The sequence below is a fragment of the Musca autumnalis genome, unplaced genomic scaffold, assembly GCF_047663935.1.
Source record: "Musca autumnalis isolate F117 unplaced genomic scaffold, ASM4766393v1 scaffold_1, whole genome shotgun sequence".
NCBI classification, from domain to species: domain Eukaryota; kingdom Metazoa; phylum Arthropoda; class Insecta; order Diptera; family Muscidae; genus Musca; species Musca autumnalis.
Genome location: NW_027411644.1, coordinates 73,060,505 through 73,078,883, shown reverse-complemented (window position 1 = coordinate 73,078,883; position 18,379 = coordinate 73,060,505). Strand labels below are relative to the sequence as shown.

Genomic DNA, 18,379 nt, shown 5'->3' with positions numbered 1-18,379 from the left:
TAGGGAGGTAGATGCTGTTTAAGCCACTTTTACATCAAACTGCTTATAATAAAAACCTCATTCAAGTTGTCAATTCCGTTTAATATCTGCCAAATAAATAACTTTAAATTTTTAAAACACTTTATTTAGTTGTCAGTGTAAACAACATATCTTCAATGGATTTGACAACTTAAATGACGCGTTATAGTACTTTTACATGTAAGCGGATTTAATAAACCGATTGGGTTTCAAATGTCAATTATGTTGAATGGCTTTTGGATTAGAGCTTTTTGCCGGGTTAACCTTCTTTATGAGGATTTAGTTGACGTTTGCTCTATTTATTCAATCAGGTTATGTGAAAACGGGATATAGCGCATACGACAAATACAGGTTTGATAAACTTTTCAATGGAAGCCCAGCAATAAAACCATAATTTTAAATAGTTTTAATAAAATGTTTGAATTAATATGTTTTATTAAGGTTATGTTCTAAATAAATTCTTTGCATTAAATTTTACAGTGTTTACACAGGCTAAGATTAAAACTATGTATATATTTTCACAAAAAGTATGAATATAGTCTTTACATAAATACGTAAGTATGTAAATATTGTAATTTCTATTACAAAAAAGTAAAAAAAGAGATTTAAGAATATTGAAATTAAAGTAGTTGATAAAATAGTTTTTTATAAAAAAAGTTGTGTGCATTTTATGAAGAAGAGTTCCAAAAAAAAAAAAACATAAATATATAAAAAAATCAAGAGATAAACTAAAATGTTTGTGCACATTTGTGTATGTATGATTTCCTCCTTTTTGTAAGGAATATATGCATAGACATTCATTAGGAGCTTTGTGTTACAAAGCTTTTTGTTTACCACATTTACAAAAAACACATTTGCTCAATTTGTTGCTCTAGCAAATAATTAACATTTTGCAACCTTTCGTTCGGGAAAAAGCTAACCAACCAATTTGTTTCTTCTTGTGTCTCTCTCTGTTTCGTCTAATTGCTATAAAATCCATTACCATCATTACCCATAAATTCTGTCCATCTTTGGGTTTCGATATCATCCAATTCGGAACATACCTCGCCTGGTTGTAATGAACGGCAGGTACAGGTAATACTTAAACGTGTAATGACCAGCTGTGATTCATATTTGGGCATTTCAGGATTTATATTGACCATTCGTTCATTGAGACATTGCTTTAAAAATTGTCTACGCAATGCACGTTGATTATCCATGGTATAACCTGAAAAAAACAAAAGAATTTAATTATTTAATAAAATAGTTAAAACGCAATTTATTCGTGTTTGCTAAAAACATCTTGGTTTTGCTAAAAAGCATCGTTACATTTACAAAATCCATTACCTATACGTCAAATAAAAACTCATTTGAAATCCAGTGAATTTCATTTGACCTAGTGTACGTCAAATGAAATTCACTGGATTTCAGATGAATTTTTATTTGACGTACAGGTTCTCTAATGTAAACATATTGTAAGAGTATTATTATCATGATTATTTATTTGAAAGCTATTTTCATATATTACGTCAAATAAATCGAGATATAGCTGCTAAGACGCGTTAAACGCCAGTTAGACTATGAAATTATACTATGATTTAAAATGTAAATCCCATACAATATACGTCAAATAAAATCCATTGGATTTAGAACTAATATTTATTTGACGTATACACTATGGAATTGACATTTGAAATCGAGTGGATTTGTAAGTCAAAACGTACTATTAGTATGAACGCGCTTTAAACAATCAATCGAACAAAACAAAACAGCTGATCATGATTTTTTTTAATTTCTATGTAAACATGTTTTGTAGTGTATTTTAATCACAATAGTGTATTTTGATCAGCTGTTCGTTTTTCGAATAAAACACATTTTACATTTAACATGCATCCCAAAACACCTGTTTTAAGTGCAAGTGTAAAATGCGTTTAAGATATAAGCTCTGTTCCTTTACGTGAAAGAATCTTCAAGTTTTACCACTTTTTACTCGAAAAGCGTTCCTGTTCAAAAGTAAAGGAACAGACCAATAGATTTCCAATATCTACTCACTTTTATAAGCGCTGATTTTTTCCTCAATGCAATTTAAATCCTGCGGCAAAAATAATGGTGGAAACGCCTCAGATTCTCGAATATTTAAGACAAATGCAAAATCCACCGATGATCTTGTGTTGTTTAACGACTTCATGAGGACACCCGTTGAAGATATGGAAGCCAAAAACCATTCATCATTTTCCAATTTTTCTCCACCTGTGTTACCACCATTTACAGATTCTGTGCTAGAATCATCACGACGACGTCGTCGCCGTCTACGTTTCTCCACATTTATTTCTTCAAATGGTTGTTGTGCTCCACCGTCTGCTTGTTGTTGCTGTTCCTCAATTCCATTTGCTCTCATTTCATAGCTTTGTTGTTTTTTCATTGCATCACGTTCTTCTTTTTCTCTTTCCAAATCCCAAAGACTTAACGGCTCATCTTTATCGAGTTTATTTGAGGGAACACCACCCGCAGGAAGATTTGATGTTACATTGGTATCATCTTCAAAGGTAGGAACATCACTGCGAATATCTCGATTGCCAGGATATTTTGTTCGCAAACGTATCGGATGATCATTCGGTGGTACAAGTTCAGGTATTTCTGGATCGGGATAGGCATTTTCATAGTCAGCAGCTGGTACCCTCTGTGGCTGTTCTAGTTCATAGTCTTTTTGCTGTGTAAATGGAAGTTAAATGTTTGGAGTATGGGAAAATAAAGAAAATTATTGGGTCTAAACAGAATGAAAACTTCACATGGTTATTTGTGTGAGCTTAGGCCATGTTTACATTAGAAAGCTACTAGAATAACTAAGTATAATAGTGGGTTTACATGTACAAAATCGAGTGGATTTCATTCCTTGCGTATACGTCAAATGAAAACTCATCTGAAGTCCATTGGATTTCATTTGACATTTAAGCAATGGAATTGGCAGTAGAAATCTAGTGGATGTCGTAAATGTAAACGTACTAGAACACATAATTACAAATTTGTAATTATGTTCAAAGACATAAATACAACAAGATAAGACATTTCTTTTGCTATCATTCTTCAGTGAATGACTTTTGAATTTAACATAATGTTATGTAACGATATGGTGATATAACATTTTTTTCTTTTATACATTTTTACGTATTTAACCGAATTTACCGATCCAATTGACATAGAATTATTCCTGAATAGATCCTTGAATTCTTAAATTTCGTTTCTGATACCATTACATGAAATGTTCCTCCTTGGTTGCGATTTTGAATTAACTGCAACCTGTTAAGGGTAATGTTTCTATACAAAGTTTCGTAAACATTTTTTTGTTGCATGCATTTTGTCAGGTCTTTATTACTTTATGTCTTTGTTATGTTAATGTAAACTTGATATATAAAGTAGCTCTGTTCCTTTACGTTCAAGAATCTTCAAGTTTTACCACTTTTTACTCGAAAAGCGTTCCTTTACTTCGGACACCATACCATTCATAAAGAAGCAATTTACAACTTTTACTACTTTTGGTTTTACCACTTTCAAAAATAAAGGAACAGACCAAGTGTATATGTAGTAAGTCTAACCAGGGGTTTACATAGTACAAATTGTTTAAAAATAGAGCTTTAAACCGCGTTTGCTTTTTGCCGGGTTAACTTTATTTATGAGGATTTATTTGACGTTTGCGCTATGAAATTGACATTTGAAACACAGTGGGTTTATTAAATCTGGTTAATTGCAAACGAGGTATTAAACATGGTTAGACTACGCACTTATACGATGATTATTTCGATTTATTTGACATATAAGCTTCGTTCCCGTACTTTTTAATAGTAAAACTCGTAAAAGGGAGAACTGTAAAAAATGTTTTCTCACACAAAAGTTTTTTGAAATAGTTCGGGAACGGAAAAATAGAAAATACGTAAAAAAACTGGAACAAATGTCAAAGTCGGCGTATCAGCCAATCAGAAGCCGGCAAGCATGTTGCACATTTTTGCTCGCCCAAATTTGTCGTGTAAAGAGAGCGCAATTCTGCGCAATTTTTTTAAAGAGAAGTGAACACTTTACAACTTTTTTGTGGCGGGAACGGGTTTTCGGGTAAAATGTGTAAAAGTCGTAAAAGTTGTAAAAACTTTTTAGTTCTTTTTAGTTCAATAGCTATATTGTATGAAAATGACAACTTAAATCGACTGGATTTTCTAAGCCAAGCCTAGTCTAAACGGGTATTATAGTACATTTACATTATACTATATTAGTCAATTCCTTTGTCCCGGTCCTCACTACAGCAATTTAATGCTTTTACTCTACTATGGAACTCGATCTAGAAAGGCGTAATTTCATGCATTTTTTCAATGAAATCACTCTAGTGTGGACCGGGACTTTGCAATTGTTTACACGTTTTGCCATCGAAAAGCGTTCCACAACCACATAACCACAAAAATAGCAGCAAAGCCGCATTTACATGTAACAGGTTTTAAAAATTGCGTCATTTAAGTTGTCAATTTCATTGAATATCATCTGTCAACTACTCAAACACTTGTTAAAAGTGCAATTGTAAATTAGGTTCAAAATTGTGGCAAGCAAGACCATCTGATTAGACCCAATCTGCTAAATTCATTGTTATTGTGAATTTATCGTATGCAAGCGGAAACAACAATTTTGACAGCTTGAATGACTTCCAATAAAAATAGTATTGTGGATGTAGTTATTGGTTTAACCAAGAGAATTTCATTCTGTTTACGTTTCCTAGCCCATTGCTGATAACTTACAAACTCCCGAATCGGTGTATTGCCCACAAAACCTCCACCATTATATGGAACATTCAGTTGCTGCTTCAAAGCATCATAGGCATCGACTACTGGTACTTCATTTTTCTCTAAAGCTTCTTGTATTAACTCTGGCGAAATCAATCGATCTCTGGCCGTTTCCTGGCGAAATTGATTTTTCGATTTTTCCAAATTTTCCAAGTTCTCAGCGGCAACAACACGTTCCAGCAGTTCTTTATTGGCCAAAAGCTTTTTCAACAACTTGGGATGTTTAAGTGGGGATTTTGGTGACTTTTGAGGGGGATTTGCCAAGGTGCTGGTTTGAGTGCGATTCAAGTGGACCTCAAGATCATCTGGGGTGAGAAGAGGAAGAGAAGAGATTTTAATGATATGTGGCAAAAGTTAAAGTAATATATGGCATACCTGTACTAAACAGCACCGCTCCTGGTGGCTCAATATGTCGGGCAATTGCATACAATTTAACCACGCTTGAGGTATTGTATCTTAAGCGGCATGTATCAGCTCTGGCCTGGAGAATTATATCACTATCTGGAATTAGAAGTTTGCGAAAAAATAAAAAAAAAAATAACCAATAAAAACTGTCATTGATTGCCCTAATCGTCTTGCAGAAGCCTTCAAAGAATATTTACATTAGTGCTTTTTGTCGGGTTAAACTCCTTTATGAATATTTATTTGAGGTTTTTGCAATAGAATTGACGTTTTAAATTCTTTGTATTTTCTTCATCCAGCCCAATTTACACGAATTATTAATCAGGACTAAAGCGCTCAGCACATACGATCCGTTGAGTGACACTTTGTGACACGGGTTGTCCCAAAAAAGTTAAATTACATTTAACTTTAATGCGGCAGCCATATTGTTTTTTTTTTCAAAACACTTGGCATTACTCAATTTTTTCATGTGGTTGTTGTAACGCGGCACCCAAGGCACCGTATGTGCCAAGGGCTTTAATTGCACCATGGTGTAAGTTATGCCAAGTTTGTTCTTGAAGTTTTGATGTGGTTGTTGTTGTCAAAACGTCAATATTTTACATGTTGTTCATTATTGTTTAGCTTTTTCGTATGATTTCATTAACAACAATGTATTATGATCAGCTGTTTTGACGAAACAACTTATTGTTCCATGATCGGACTTCAGCCGAAGATCATTTTTATTTAGAAAGGTTAGCTGAATGAAGCATTCTGTCAGTTTAATTTTTTTCTTTCGAGTGTTCTAAGAATTCAAAACAATAGGTCTGTACGATAACTCAAAAGTTTGTACAAACTTTTACAAAATGCTGTTTGATAACAAGCTTGTTCAGTGATAGAAAACTGGGAGGTGTTGCAAGTACTTGCAAATACTTTTTACTTGCGAAGTTATAGAACAGGCCTAATATTCACAATCTGTAAAAAACAGGGGTCTATAAATTGTTTTCATCTAGATCTACCTCTTTACTTATACCATGCCGAAGATACAATCAACGTTTGAGTAAAGTTTTGCGTTATTCCTAGTAAAAAAAAAATAAAGAAAAATGCGAACTTGGCTGTACTTTGTCTTTTATTTTTCTACCAGAAATGACACAAAACATTACTCAAACGTTCATTGTGTTTCGACTGTGCAACACGTTTACATAGAACTAGATTTAGTTAACCCAGTGGGTTTAAATTGTCAAATGTATTACATATACGTCAAATAAGTGAGGTCAACCCGGTAAAAGGCTATAATGTAAATACTGTACCTGGATCTTTAAAACACCACTTACCTGGCACAAATTCATAGGCATCCTTGGCATCCATTTTATCGCGACATTGCATTTGCCAATGCAAAAAGAAATCACCACCAAATGTTTGAGATATCGAAACACCACCCAATAAACTGTTCGAACCACCGGAATCAGTCATCATGGCATCAAGTAGGGGTTTACCCGTTCTACCATCCAATATTGTTGTCTGTGAATAATAATATACCGGAAATCCGGGTCCAGTATTATATTTCACCATAAAATCCGGTACATCATCATGATTAAAGTGACCCGGTACAATGGCACTAACACTTTCACTTGAATGGAATGTAAAATTCCACAGCATTGAAAAGTTACGTCCATCAAATGCCATAACTGTGGAATTAAATGACGAAACCACAATATCGGCAATTCGATCTCCGGTAATATCAGTCAAAACAGAAGGAACCATTAAGCCGGAATGTTTATGTCTATAGATTGCAGTGAAATCTTTTTCACTGGTAAATTTCATTAGCGACATCATGCGTATGGTATATACACCACCGGGCGTGGATTGTCCGCCGGTTATTATAAGCAGCAATTCCGTGCCATCTTCTTGGACAATAACTTGTATGGGAACGAAAACTTCTTCCTTATAGGGAGTGGGTATGGTGCGTATCACCTTTCCAGTTTTACCAGAAATCACCTTAATATGTCCCGCCTTTGATTCTTCCCGTTCTTCCAAATGTACAGCTATAATTTCTGGTACATCATCGCCATTAAGATCTCGAACAATGTTTATCGTATACAAATCCATAACTATGGGGGAGTTGGTTTCAACTTCAATTTCACGAAATTCCCAAATATTGTTGCCATTTCGTCCATTAATGGCGAATATCATCTGAAAAACAAGGTGAGAATTATAAAGCTAAAGGGTTCTGCACATACGCTAAGTTGAGTTACAACAACTACATGAAAATTTCAAGAACAAACTTGGCATCACTTACACATTTTTCATGTGGTTGTTGTTTTTAACGAGTGACGCGACTCATAACGGGCTCTATGTATTTGGCCCCTAAGAGGTATAATAGTATGTATTTTAGGTTTTCCTAATTAATGCAATGAAAAATATGTTTGCCCCTGCACATACGGTCCATTGTGCAACGCGTTGCGCGTTGAAAACAACAACCACATGAAAAATGAGTAAGTGATGCCAAGTTTGTTCTTTAATTTTACATGTGGTTGTTGTAATGCGACGCTAAACGCGCCGTATGTGCCGCGGCCTTTAGTCTGGTGGGCTTCAAATGTCATTTTATAAGCTTATGGTAAGGCCTCGGCATATACGTTCCGTTGAGTGTCGGATTACAACGATCCCATGACAACTTCAAGAGAAAACATGGCATCACTTACACTTTTTTCATGTGGTTGTTGTTTTTGACGCGTGAAGCGACACTCAACGTACCGAATGTATTTGACCCCTTAAGGCATCGTTGAGGTCCGTCGAGTGACGCGTTAAAAACAACAACCACATTAAAAATGTGGAAGTGATGCCAAGTTTTCTCATGAAGTTGCCATGTGATTGTTCTAACGCTACACTCAACGGACCGTATGTGCCCAGGCCTTTAGAACCATGGCGTAATAAGAAGGTGTTACACAAAAACAGCGGATCGTAACACAAGCTGTCGAAGGTAAAAAGTAGTCGCTGTACTGCAAGACTCTTTGTCTCATCATGTAGATGGTCCTTCTGAAGACATTAGGAGGCACCCTGTTGCAGTTCTCAGGGTGACATTCTGACAGGTTTGAATATTTCTTTCCACCGCGTTGCACTTATAGTCGGAGCCCACATTGGCGAAGTCTATCGAAGCATGCCGAGCGTAGTTGAGCCAAAACTACTCTGGTTGGTCGTGGCAGCTGACGCTCCTCAGCTGCGATAGATGGGGTATGTTCTCCGAGGACCGCATTCACACGATAGTTGTTTATGGCATCTGCGACTGCATCTGTGTGAATGACATTTAAACCAGCTTGATGGGGTAGGGGCTAGGGGTTCACTCTGTTGTAGCCCTCTAGACCATGAAGATCCCTCCTATCCACCTCGCTCTCATTGTAACACCCAATCAAGTACTGCAACGAAAGCATGTCATTGTGTTGCTGTACTGGAAAAATCTTTGTCTTCTTACGTAGATGGCCCACTGAAGACATGAGGAGGCACCCTGTTGCGGTTCTCAGGGCAGCATTATGAGATATTTCAAACGTGACCTAACGGTCAATCTCCTCAAACAGCGTGAAGTGCTTGATAGGATCAAAGGCTTTTGAAAAGTCCAGCGCCACTATCAGTCCTCGACTAATATGTGTAGAGGTGGCGTGCAGCGCCGTTGCCGAGATGTGCTGGAAGAGAGTCTTTTTTACGGGCGACAAAAGCGAAATCGGTCTCTTCGATTCACCTATGCTGGCATTATTGCCGGGCTTCAGTAGCGGGACCACGATGTCCATTTTCCCGACTTCGTGAAACAAGTTTGGTGAGATACTCGACTCCCGGCTCATCCAGCCGTTTTAGCATTACCATGGAGATTCCATTAGGGCCCAACGCTTTGGATGATGGCATTCGCAACATCATTCATTGTAAATTGTAGTGGTTCCTACTCAGGAGGAAGGGATCTCTTTGCCCCACCATTCCCCGGGTGCTCGACAAACTATATATTAAAATAACTCGCGTACCTCTTCCGATGTTGCAACTCTTCAGATGTTTTAGCCACTTGTTCCGCTTATACTCACTGACCAACCTGTTTGTTAACTACCGGCGTTATCTCCCTGGCTCTGGGGTAACTGGGGTTGGCACGACGAACCTCATCATGCTCATTTGCTAATCCAGTCGTCACTGCTAAAATATTTTGTTCTAACTTCGGGCATGCGACCATCTGGTATATGACGAGCGGCTGCCGCAGTGATTATGTTTGCAAAACGTAGAGCTATCAGTGCTATAACCCTCTGGTTGTTGCCGAGGACCGTATGTCACAATTCATGATGGACATTAAAGTCCCCCAAGACCAGACCTTCTAAAAGCGGGCTAATGTTGGGCCTCGAGTACAGCTATTTTTCGGCAAGATATTAAATATTATTAAATTGGTGTAGTGGGTAATTCGATCTAAGAACGTCTATAGAATGGGAACTTTTTTAGTGCAAGTTTCAGAGTGTGACAATAATAAATGTACTCTTAAGCGGGGTACACACCATAAGTTTTGACTGTCGATTTTTCGGAAATATCGTCAAACTGTCAAACTGTCCAGCAACCACAAAACATTTTGTGGTTGCCTGACGACTGGCAAAAATGAACGGCCACATCGGCAAGCAACCGATTATTTGGGCAAAACTTACAGTCAAAACCGATCGTGTGTAGTCCGCTTTACACAGTTGGACACTAAGAGTACGTTTAGACTTATAAATCCACTCGATTTCAATTGTCAATTCCCTAGTATATACGTCAAATAAATCGTAGTTATAAATCCATTTGATTTTATTTGACGTATATTGTATGGGATTGACAGTTTAAATAATAGTATAAGTTTATAGTCTAACAGGTGTTTAAGCCCACCTGTAGTGGAATTCTGTAACTCATTTTTCGAGTTACCGACAAAAATCGGTAACATTAAAACGCAAAATTATGAATGAAAAGTTCAAATAAAAGTTGACAACACTGTTGCTATCGGTAGAACTTTCCGACTACTTTTTATTGGTCGCTAAGTTACCGAAAAATATCGTTAACTACCAAAATTATAAGCATTTTAATTTTACCGACATTTGTCGGTAACTCAAAAAATGAGTTAGAGAATCGCACTACTGATTGTTATGTTTATTGTCAAAAACATTATTGTGATTTAAAATACAAAGAAACTCAAGTCACAATAATATAAAATCTATTATGTATGTTGTCAAAAGTTGTTAACAGAACTCTAAATGGCAGACCTTCTATAGGCCTTGGTGCCACGTACATGTGTTGCTCAAAATCTGTCAACAACGTCAAAATTTGTTCACAATAAAGCTTTACTGTGCATTACTTGTTTACGTTTTGTATGTGATTTTATCCACAATAATGAATTTTGGTTTAGTACCTGTATTATTTTGCCATGCGGCAAGCGGTACAATCTCCCTAACCCTGCGTTTACACATGACAGGACAGTTGAGTACATGTATTGATTGTCACAAACCCAAAACTTGCCTGTGTGACGTAGGCGTCCAGACAACTGCAAAAACAGTTGTAAAATTATGGATGAAAATAGTCGAGTTCTTTTTGTTTTCCCTTCACATATTTTGTGCTTGTTCATGTTCTTTTGTTTTCATCACATTTCAATTGTTATCTCACTTATTTTTACAAAAATGTCAAAAATTTGTTAACCCGAATGTCTGTGAAAAAATGATAAACAGCTGGGAGACAGCTGACAAATGTATGTATGTGTAAGTAATTCAGAGTTGTATTTGCAGACAGACTGCCTTGTGTAAACGCCTAATAAGCCATATCTTTCACCAAACTGGTTTTAATAAATCGCGTAATTTAAGTTTTCAATTCCATTGACACATAAATGAGTATCTGTATTTAGTTGCCAGCTTGGTGGAATAAGAAGGTGTTACATAAATAACAATGATTGTGCCAAGGCCTATAGAAGGTCGGCCATTCAGAGTTCTGTTAACAACTTTTCAAAACAAACATAATAGATTTTATATTATTGTGATTTGAGTTTCTTTGTATTTTAAATCACAATAATGTTTTTGACAACAAACATAACAATCAGGTAGGCTTAGTGTCCAACTGTATAAACTGTGGATTGTGCCATTTGCCAATGGTACAGTAATACAGGTACAACGGTAAAAACTGCTGATTATCACACTAGTTGTCAAAATGCATTATTGTGAATAAAATCGCATACAAAATGTAAACAAGCAATTCACATAAATGCGTTATTGTGAATAATTTTGACGTTTGGTATGATTTGATGTAACACCTTCTTATGCTAAGTTTACATTTACGAAATCCACTCGATTTCAACTGTGAATTGTTGGTTTACCTTTTGTTTTATTAAAAATAATGCCTTTTTTTGGATAATTACCAGTATTATTGTGCCATGGTTGCCAGTGTAAATGTCAAACAAGCTGAACGGAATGTTACAATCCTATGTCATGTTTACATCAAACGTACGTACATATAAAGAATCCGCGCTTTATTGATAATGTGGGGTTTATATTATCCACAAGCCGTTGATAATGTATCTACATTATCCACAAGTTGTGAATAATATATCTACGTAATCCACAATTCGTGGATAATGTATCCACGTTATCCACAAGTCGTGGATAATGTATCGAAGTTATCCATAAGTCGTGGATTATGTATCCACGTCATCCAAAAGTCGTGGTTAATTTATCCAAAAGTCGTGGATAATGTAACCACGTTCTCCACAAGCCGTGGATAATGTATTCACGTTATCCACAAGTCGTGGTAATGTATCCACGTTACCCACAATTCGTGGATGATGTATCTACTTTACCCAAAAGTTGTGGATAATGTATCCACGTTATAGCTCATTTAGACTAGCCATAAATCCTCGACTGGATTTAATAAATCCAGTACAAATCTCATTGCATTTAGATATACATTTTGGAGGATTTAAATGGCAGTCAGCTGATTTTTGTTCATAGCACAATTACCAAGGTAGATGCATCAGCCCATCTGATTGAATTTGAAACGCCAAAAGATTTTTTTTGTAAATTGAATTCGTCTCAAAAAACATACGTCAAATTACAAATTTATTGTATAATACTGAAAATGTTAGCACATTATGCTACTAATGCTAACTAAAGAGCAAATAAAGAATTATTTTATCGCAGTTTGCCCATTTAAAATAAATAAACGAATTATTTTATCGTTTAGACATCATAAATATTAGTCTTGGTTGATTAAAATCAACTTTGTACATCAAAACAAATTTAATTTTTCCGCCTTGTTTAAAAATGTTTACATTTTAAATTATTTTTAGTGTAGCAATTCACCGATGCATCTACCTTGTTTCTTGGGTCAGCTTGCAACTGTTTGTATTTTCTAGCAACATGTTGCAAAAAACAGAGTTGTATACGCGGATTTATGCCAGATTTAAAACAAATCCACTCAGTACGAGGATTTATTTTTGTATGGGAAATCTGGTAGATTTTGGCTGGATTTAGCAAATAAAACCTGATAATGTGCTAAATCCGGCTAATGAAGTCATATCTAAATGGGCTATTACTCACAATTCGTGGATAATGTATCCACATTTTCCACAAGTCGTGGATAATGTATCTAAGTTATCCATAAGTCGTGGATTATGTATCCACGTTCTCCACAAGCCGTGGATAATGTATTCACGTTATCCACAAGTCGTGAATAATGTATCCACGTTATCCACAAGTCGTGGATAATATATCTGTCAACATTCATGTATAATGACAAAGTAAACAAAAAGTGGATGACAAACAACACTTACCCCCAATCGTCCGGCTGCAACACAATCCGTATAACCATCTTGATTTATATCCGTTGTGCACAATAGCGAAAATACATTTGCCACACTCCATGTTTGCCACAAAAGATCACCATTAACACCGCTCACAGCTATAACACCACCCTCACAAGGCACTTCATCTCCCTGTATGGGACTTTTGCATTTGGGCAGAGGATATCCCTCGTATTGTATGTTATCATCAACACCAAACCCGAATACAATATCCATAACACCATCACCATTAAGATCTGTCTTACGCACCGGACTTTCACTGTTCATGCGCGGAAATGTACGTGACCATAACTTCTGGACACTAATTTGGGTACAAGGAACAAATTCACTGCCCATGCTGTCACCATACGAGCGCTGGCCATCATCGTGCAGGCCCATTGGTATTGTCGTGGGTAGACGTTGATGGTGAAGCCAACCTTTAAGTTTTTGCATCGATACCGGTACCATGGTTAGGATAAGAGCAATTAGGCTGATTAAGGCTATGACAATGGTTAAGGCAGCTAGACCATAACAAAAAGGTTCACAGCAACGCCAACAACAGCGTCGATGTTTTTTCATAATCGGCGAGGATGAGTGTGTTTTGCCATTTTTGCGACGCGGTGCCATTAGAGGGCGTTTCAAACCCTTTTCCTCGCTCATCTGCAATACGGGGTGGAGGTAACTAACTGATTGCATTAAAATACAAAAGAAAATACCTTAGATGTTTTGGAGTCCTTGATGAAAACTTCATCATCCACATCATCGCTAATGTCTTCATCAATGGAATCGCGTATTGCAATACGATTTGAGGGCACATATGGTCTCATATTTATCATTGCCGGAAAATAATGCTTGCAATCAAAATAACAAATATGGTAGGTAATCTTTTATCTACACACTTTGGCACTTGTTTCTTTTTGGAAAAAATTCTCCCAAAAGTTTACTACATTTATATTTTCAATTTTCACTGCCTTTTACTTATGCTTTAGTTTTAGAATAAATATATTTTAAGTTTTTCTTTTCCCGTTGTCTGCAATTGATTTCAATATTTTTCCATAAGCAACAAGAAGAAGTTCTACGACGTCTGTTATCAACACAAAAAAAATCGATACTCTTTTTGCATTTTTATCTAAACTGTCATTTTGACAAATGGTGGTTGCTGCTTGACTCTTGTTGGTTTTTTACGAAACGCATGCGCCTAAATTTAGGCAGTTTTTATTTATCTTATGCCATAATGGGGGGGTTCTTGGCATTCTAAACACGTGTTGCATGCTTACCGATTTTGTTTACCAACAAACACTCCTCCACAGCTGTTTCTGTTTTTATTCTTTAGGGTGGAAAGAGAGGAAGGATGCTTCTATTTTGGGGAACGGGATAATTTTGGTTATCTGTTGCTATTTATTTACATTGTTAAGGGAAGTTTTGTGTATGTGTAATAATTTGTTGTGGTTTTTTTTTTTTGTTTTTAGGAGAATTCCTGTGAAGCCGATTTATAAGTTTTTTTATGAATGAATAAAATATGTATGTGACGTAAGGTTGAAGTGGAAGGAAGAAGTTTTTCTTAACTTCATTCATAATTTATTTGGGGGTATATGTAAGTAGTGGAACATTCTTTGGGGTGATAGGATTTCAAAGCCATTCTTTTCAAACATACATAGAAAAATATGCAATGGCGACACGAAATTATAAACAATTGTAGACAAGTGTTTAATGTGTTTAACTTTTTAATTTTTTTTTATTTCTTCCACATAGTAACGTCTAAAAACGCTATTTTACCTATCCCGTGTAAACATGGCATAAGTATATGCATATTAATACACTTGCTCTGTTCCAGAACCTGCAAGAAGCTACTACTTTTTATTACGATAACAATTTTTCCTTTATGTTATCGAAAAAAATAGTAAAAATTGGTAGATTCTTGCAGTTTTGGAACAGACCTACTAAAACACATTTTACTCTTGCATTTAAAACAGATGTTTTGGGAATTTACGTCAATCATTTGACAGATAGTCTATATGAAATTCACAATTTAAATGACGCAAGTTTTATAAAATGTGCTTGAGACCCTATCCACACTAGAGTGATTTCCATGAAATGATTTCATGAGATTAGGCGTTCTAAGATCGAGTTGCACACTACAGCTATTTCATAAAATAACTTTAGTATGAAATTCGATCTTAGAACGGATAATTTCAAGAAATTATTTTATTGAATCACTCTAGTATGGACCGGGACTTAACAAACCTGGATTTTTTAAACAATATTTTTAATCCACAAACGAGGATTTTTTAAAGAATATTTTTGTTCAACAAACGAGGATTTTTAAAAGAATATTTTTATTCAACAAGAGAGGATTTTTAAAGAACATTTTATTCAACGAACTGGGATTTTTAATGAATATTTTTATTCAATAAAAAAGGATTTTTTAAAGAATATTTTATTCAACAAACGAGGGTTTTTTAAAGAATATTTTTATTCAACAGACGAGGATTATTTAAAGATTATTTTTATTCAACAAACGAGGATTTTTTAAAGAATATTTTTATTCAAAAAAAGAGGATTATTTAAAGAATATTTTTATTCAACAAACGAGGATTTTTAAAGATTATTTCTATTCAACAAACGAGGATTTTTTAAAGAATATTTTTATTCAAAAAAAGAGGATTATTTAAAGAATATTTTTATTCAACAAACGAGGATTTTTAAAGAATATTTTTATTCAAGAAACGATTTTTTGGAGAATATTTTTATTCAACAAACGAGGATTTTTAAAGAATATTTTTATTCAAGAAACGATTTTTTAAAGAATATTTTTATTCAAGAAACGATTTTTTAAAGAATATTTTTATTCAACAAACGAGGATTTTAAAGAATACTTTTATTCAACAAAAAAACATTTTTAAAATTGTTGGTTACTGGGCTTTTTTGGTCAGTAATAGTTTTAAATGATAATAAAAAGAATTTTTATTTCATTTTTGCTCGACGTTTCGTTGGCTTTTTTCCAACTTTATCAAGAGCGTCTTTTATTTGAAATTCTGGTAACAAAATAAAAGTTAACATTTTTTTAGTGTATGGCTTGTTGTTAATTATTGCATTTAAGTTTAACTCACTTTTCTTATTTCTTCATCGTTATTTATTCCTTATAGTATTAAAAACTGGACTCCACAACATACATTTAATACAATAATTAATAAATAATTAAATAAATAAATAAAAATCACAGTTTAACTTAAGCTAATTTTATCACAGAACCGTTCCTACATTATCGCAATTGAATACTGAAGCTTAGTGTTATCTTTGTCTTCTTTTGTGTTTATTGATTTTGTTATCCTCTGTTGTATTCGTAGGCTTTCTAATGTGTATCGTTTGTTCTCCTTTTTTTCCCTATCCAAAATTTTGACATTTTTAAGATCTGCTGTGTGCTTAGTTTCCTTTATGTGTTGTGAAAGCGCGGTTTTTTCTGTTCCTTTATTGATATCTGTTTCATGTTCTCCCACTCTCACACTTAACAGACGTTTTGTTGTGCCTACGTACACTCTCCCACATTCTTCATTGTCATTACCAGTGTGACCAGATTTGAAAAAGTGTGGCAGCTAAATCAGCATTAAAATAACGCTAAAAAATGCTAAAATAAATATGCAAATGCCAAAAAATAATGCTAAATTTAAAAACGTTATGTCTTAATCAAATATACCCGCCACCACAGTATAGAAGGTACATAAGGTTGGTTTTTCCGTTTGTAGCGCATTGAACTAATCATAAAGTATATATTCATGATAAAATTCTTAGTCGATCTATGCATGTCTGTCCATATGTGGTAATCACTCTAGCATCCACAAAAACTGAGATATGGCACTGATTTTTTGAAGGATGCGTCTTTTGTTTGCAATCGGGTCAAGTTCGAAGATGGACTAGATCGGTCCATGTTTTGATGCAGCCCCTATAAAACGGTTGTATTTTACATCTTATTACCTATGATTTGGTATTTAAGATTCCAAAGACCTTCTCCACCATGTGGACATAGAGCCCACGTTTTGGAATAGGTCCCATAAAAAGGTACCGGCTTATTACAGTTATTTTGGGTGTCATTTGAGTTCAAAGTGGTTAAACAACTTATTCACAACTTATAGCCCCCATATAACGGTACCACCCGATTTCAGGTGGTTTCAAGTTTTTAGATGACTGAATTATTAAGTATTTAAGGTTCCCAGTGCACAGTGGATCCACTTGTATGGAGAAAGTGGCCAAAAATGTTTAGAGTGTAAAAATCAATCCAATGAGCCGGTTACAGCTTTGTGCTGCTGCGAAGAGTGTTTTAAGAAACCACGAGCTTAAAAACTCCAAATATATAGTGCTTATAGGTGTACGAATACGAACTTTGCCACCCACACAGGCGCCATCTATACCTAAATGACGGAATACATTAAAAATTTGTTTTGTTATTCTTAAATCTTTCTTCGTTATGGTAATTCCTATCAATTATTTTATATTGGCACATAAAATATGGAATTAATAACGATTTTATTCATTTTTTAGGTGCGTACGAATATGAACTTTGCATACTGTAGATCTTAAAGCGTTCATCCTGGTAGGCACGTACCGCCAACGTAAGACAAATTTGGAAGAAGATTTCTTCATCTTTCCACAGATGCCAATTATGTTAATGTACGTGGTCAGATAACAGAGTTATACGCTAATATATCCATAGAAACCCTATTCTAGGGCATCTTTAGTCAGCGACCCACCATTTATAGTCTGGTACTAGATGGCAGCTGATTTTAATACTGAATAATCTTAAACCCATGACCTACTTTGGAAAATTATTCCCGTGGTGGGCATCATGACTAAAACCTTAGGACAAATGTAAAAATATGATCGAATTGGCATTACAAAATACACTAAGAAAATATGCAACTAACTAGAATCCCACAACACGCTAAAACACTATTTTTTAATGAAAATTAAGCTATTACCTCCTCCTTCAAATTTCATTATAATATTTTGCTATACGTATTAGTTTCGCGATATTTTGAATATATTTACTTGCACTTAAAATATAGGCTGTACTCACAACAAAAAATATTAGTCCAATGTTCCGACTTGTAAAGCTATTCATAAGAAGATCGCGTTCGAATGAAACAAAAACTAATATATTTTTAAAAAGGTCCATGTCATAGCTGTCAGAATTGCCAGATGTCGTACCAAAATTTTGACATTCATTTTTTTATTTTTGGCCAATGGGTGGATCCACTGTGCAGTGGTCAAAAAACTTCTCCACCTAAAATAGTGGTATTGGTACTTTCGTAACAAAAAGAAAAACTAACTATTCCATATCAGTTCCGAATATTTCGTGGTGGAGGGTATAACAAGTTCG

General features: G+C 35.0%; 1 protein-coding gene across 1 annotated transcript; it reads right to left on the bottom strand.

Moving 5' to 3' along the window:
* Positions 1-419: 419 nt before the first annotated feature.
* Positions 420-14,144, bottom strand: LOC141401349 (uncharacterized). Its single transcript, XM_073981512.1, has 7 exons — positions 13,722-14,144; positions 12,997-13,665; positions 6,530-7,388; positions 5,193-5,318; positions 4,773-5,122; positions 2,050-2,707; positions 420-1,225 (listed from the first exon to the last, which is right to left on the bottom strand). Exons 1-7 carry the CDS (start codon positions 13,839-13,841, stop codon positions 978-980), a joined length of 3,030 nt encoding a protein of 1,009 aa, XP_073837613.1. The 5' UTR covers positions 13,842-14,144; the 3' UTR covers positions 420-977.
* Positions 14,145-18,379: the final 4,235 nt, after the last annotated feature.

Coding starts and splice junctions, on each gene's coding strand:
- LOC141401349 (XM_073981512.1), bottom strand. CDS start 13,841: ATGATAAATATGAGACCATATGTGCCCTCAAATCGTATTGCAATACGC. Junction 5,319..6,529: donor TGCCTATGAATTTGTGCCAG/GTAAGTGGTGTT, acceptor TTCTAATTCCAG/ATAGTGATATAATTCTCCAG. Junction 5,123..5,192: donor AGCGGTGCTGTTTAGTACAG/GTATGCCATATA, acceptor TTCTCACCCCAG/ATGATCTTGAGGTCCACTTG.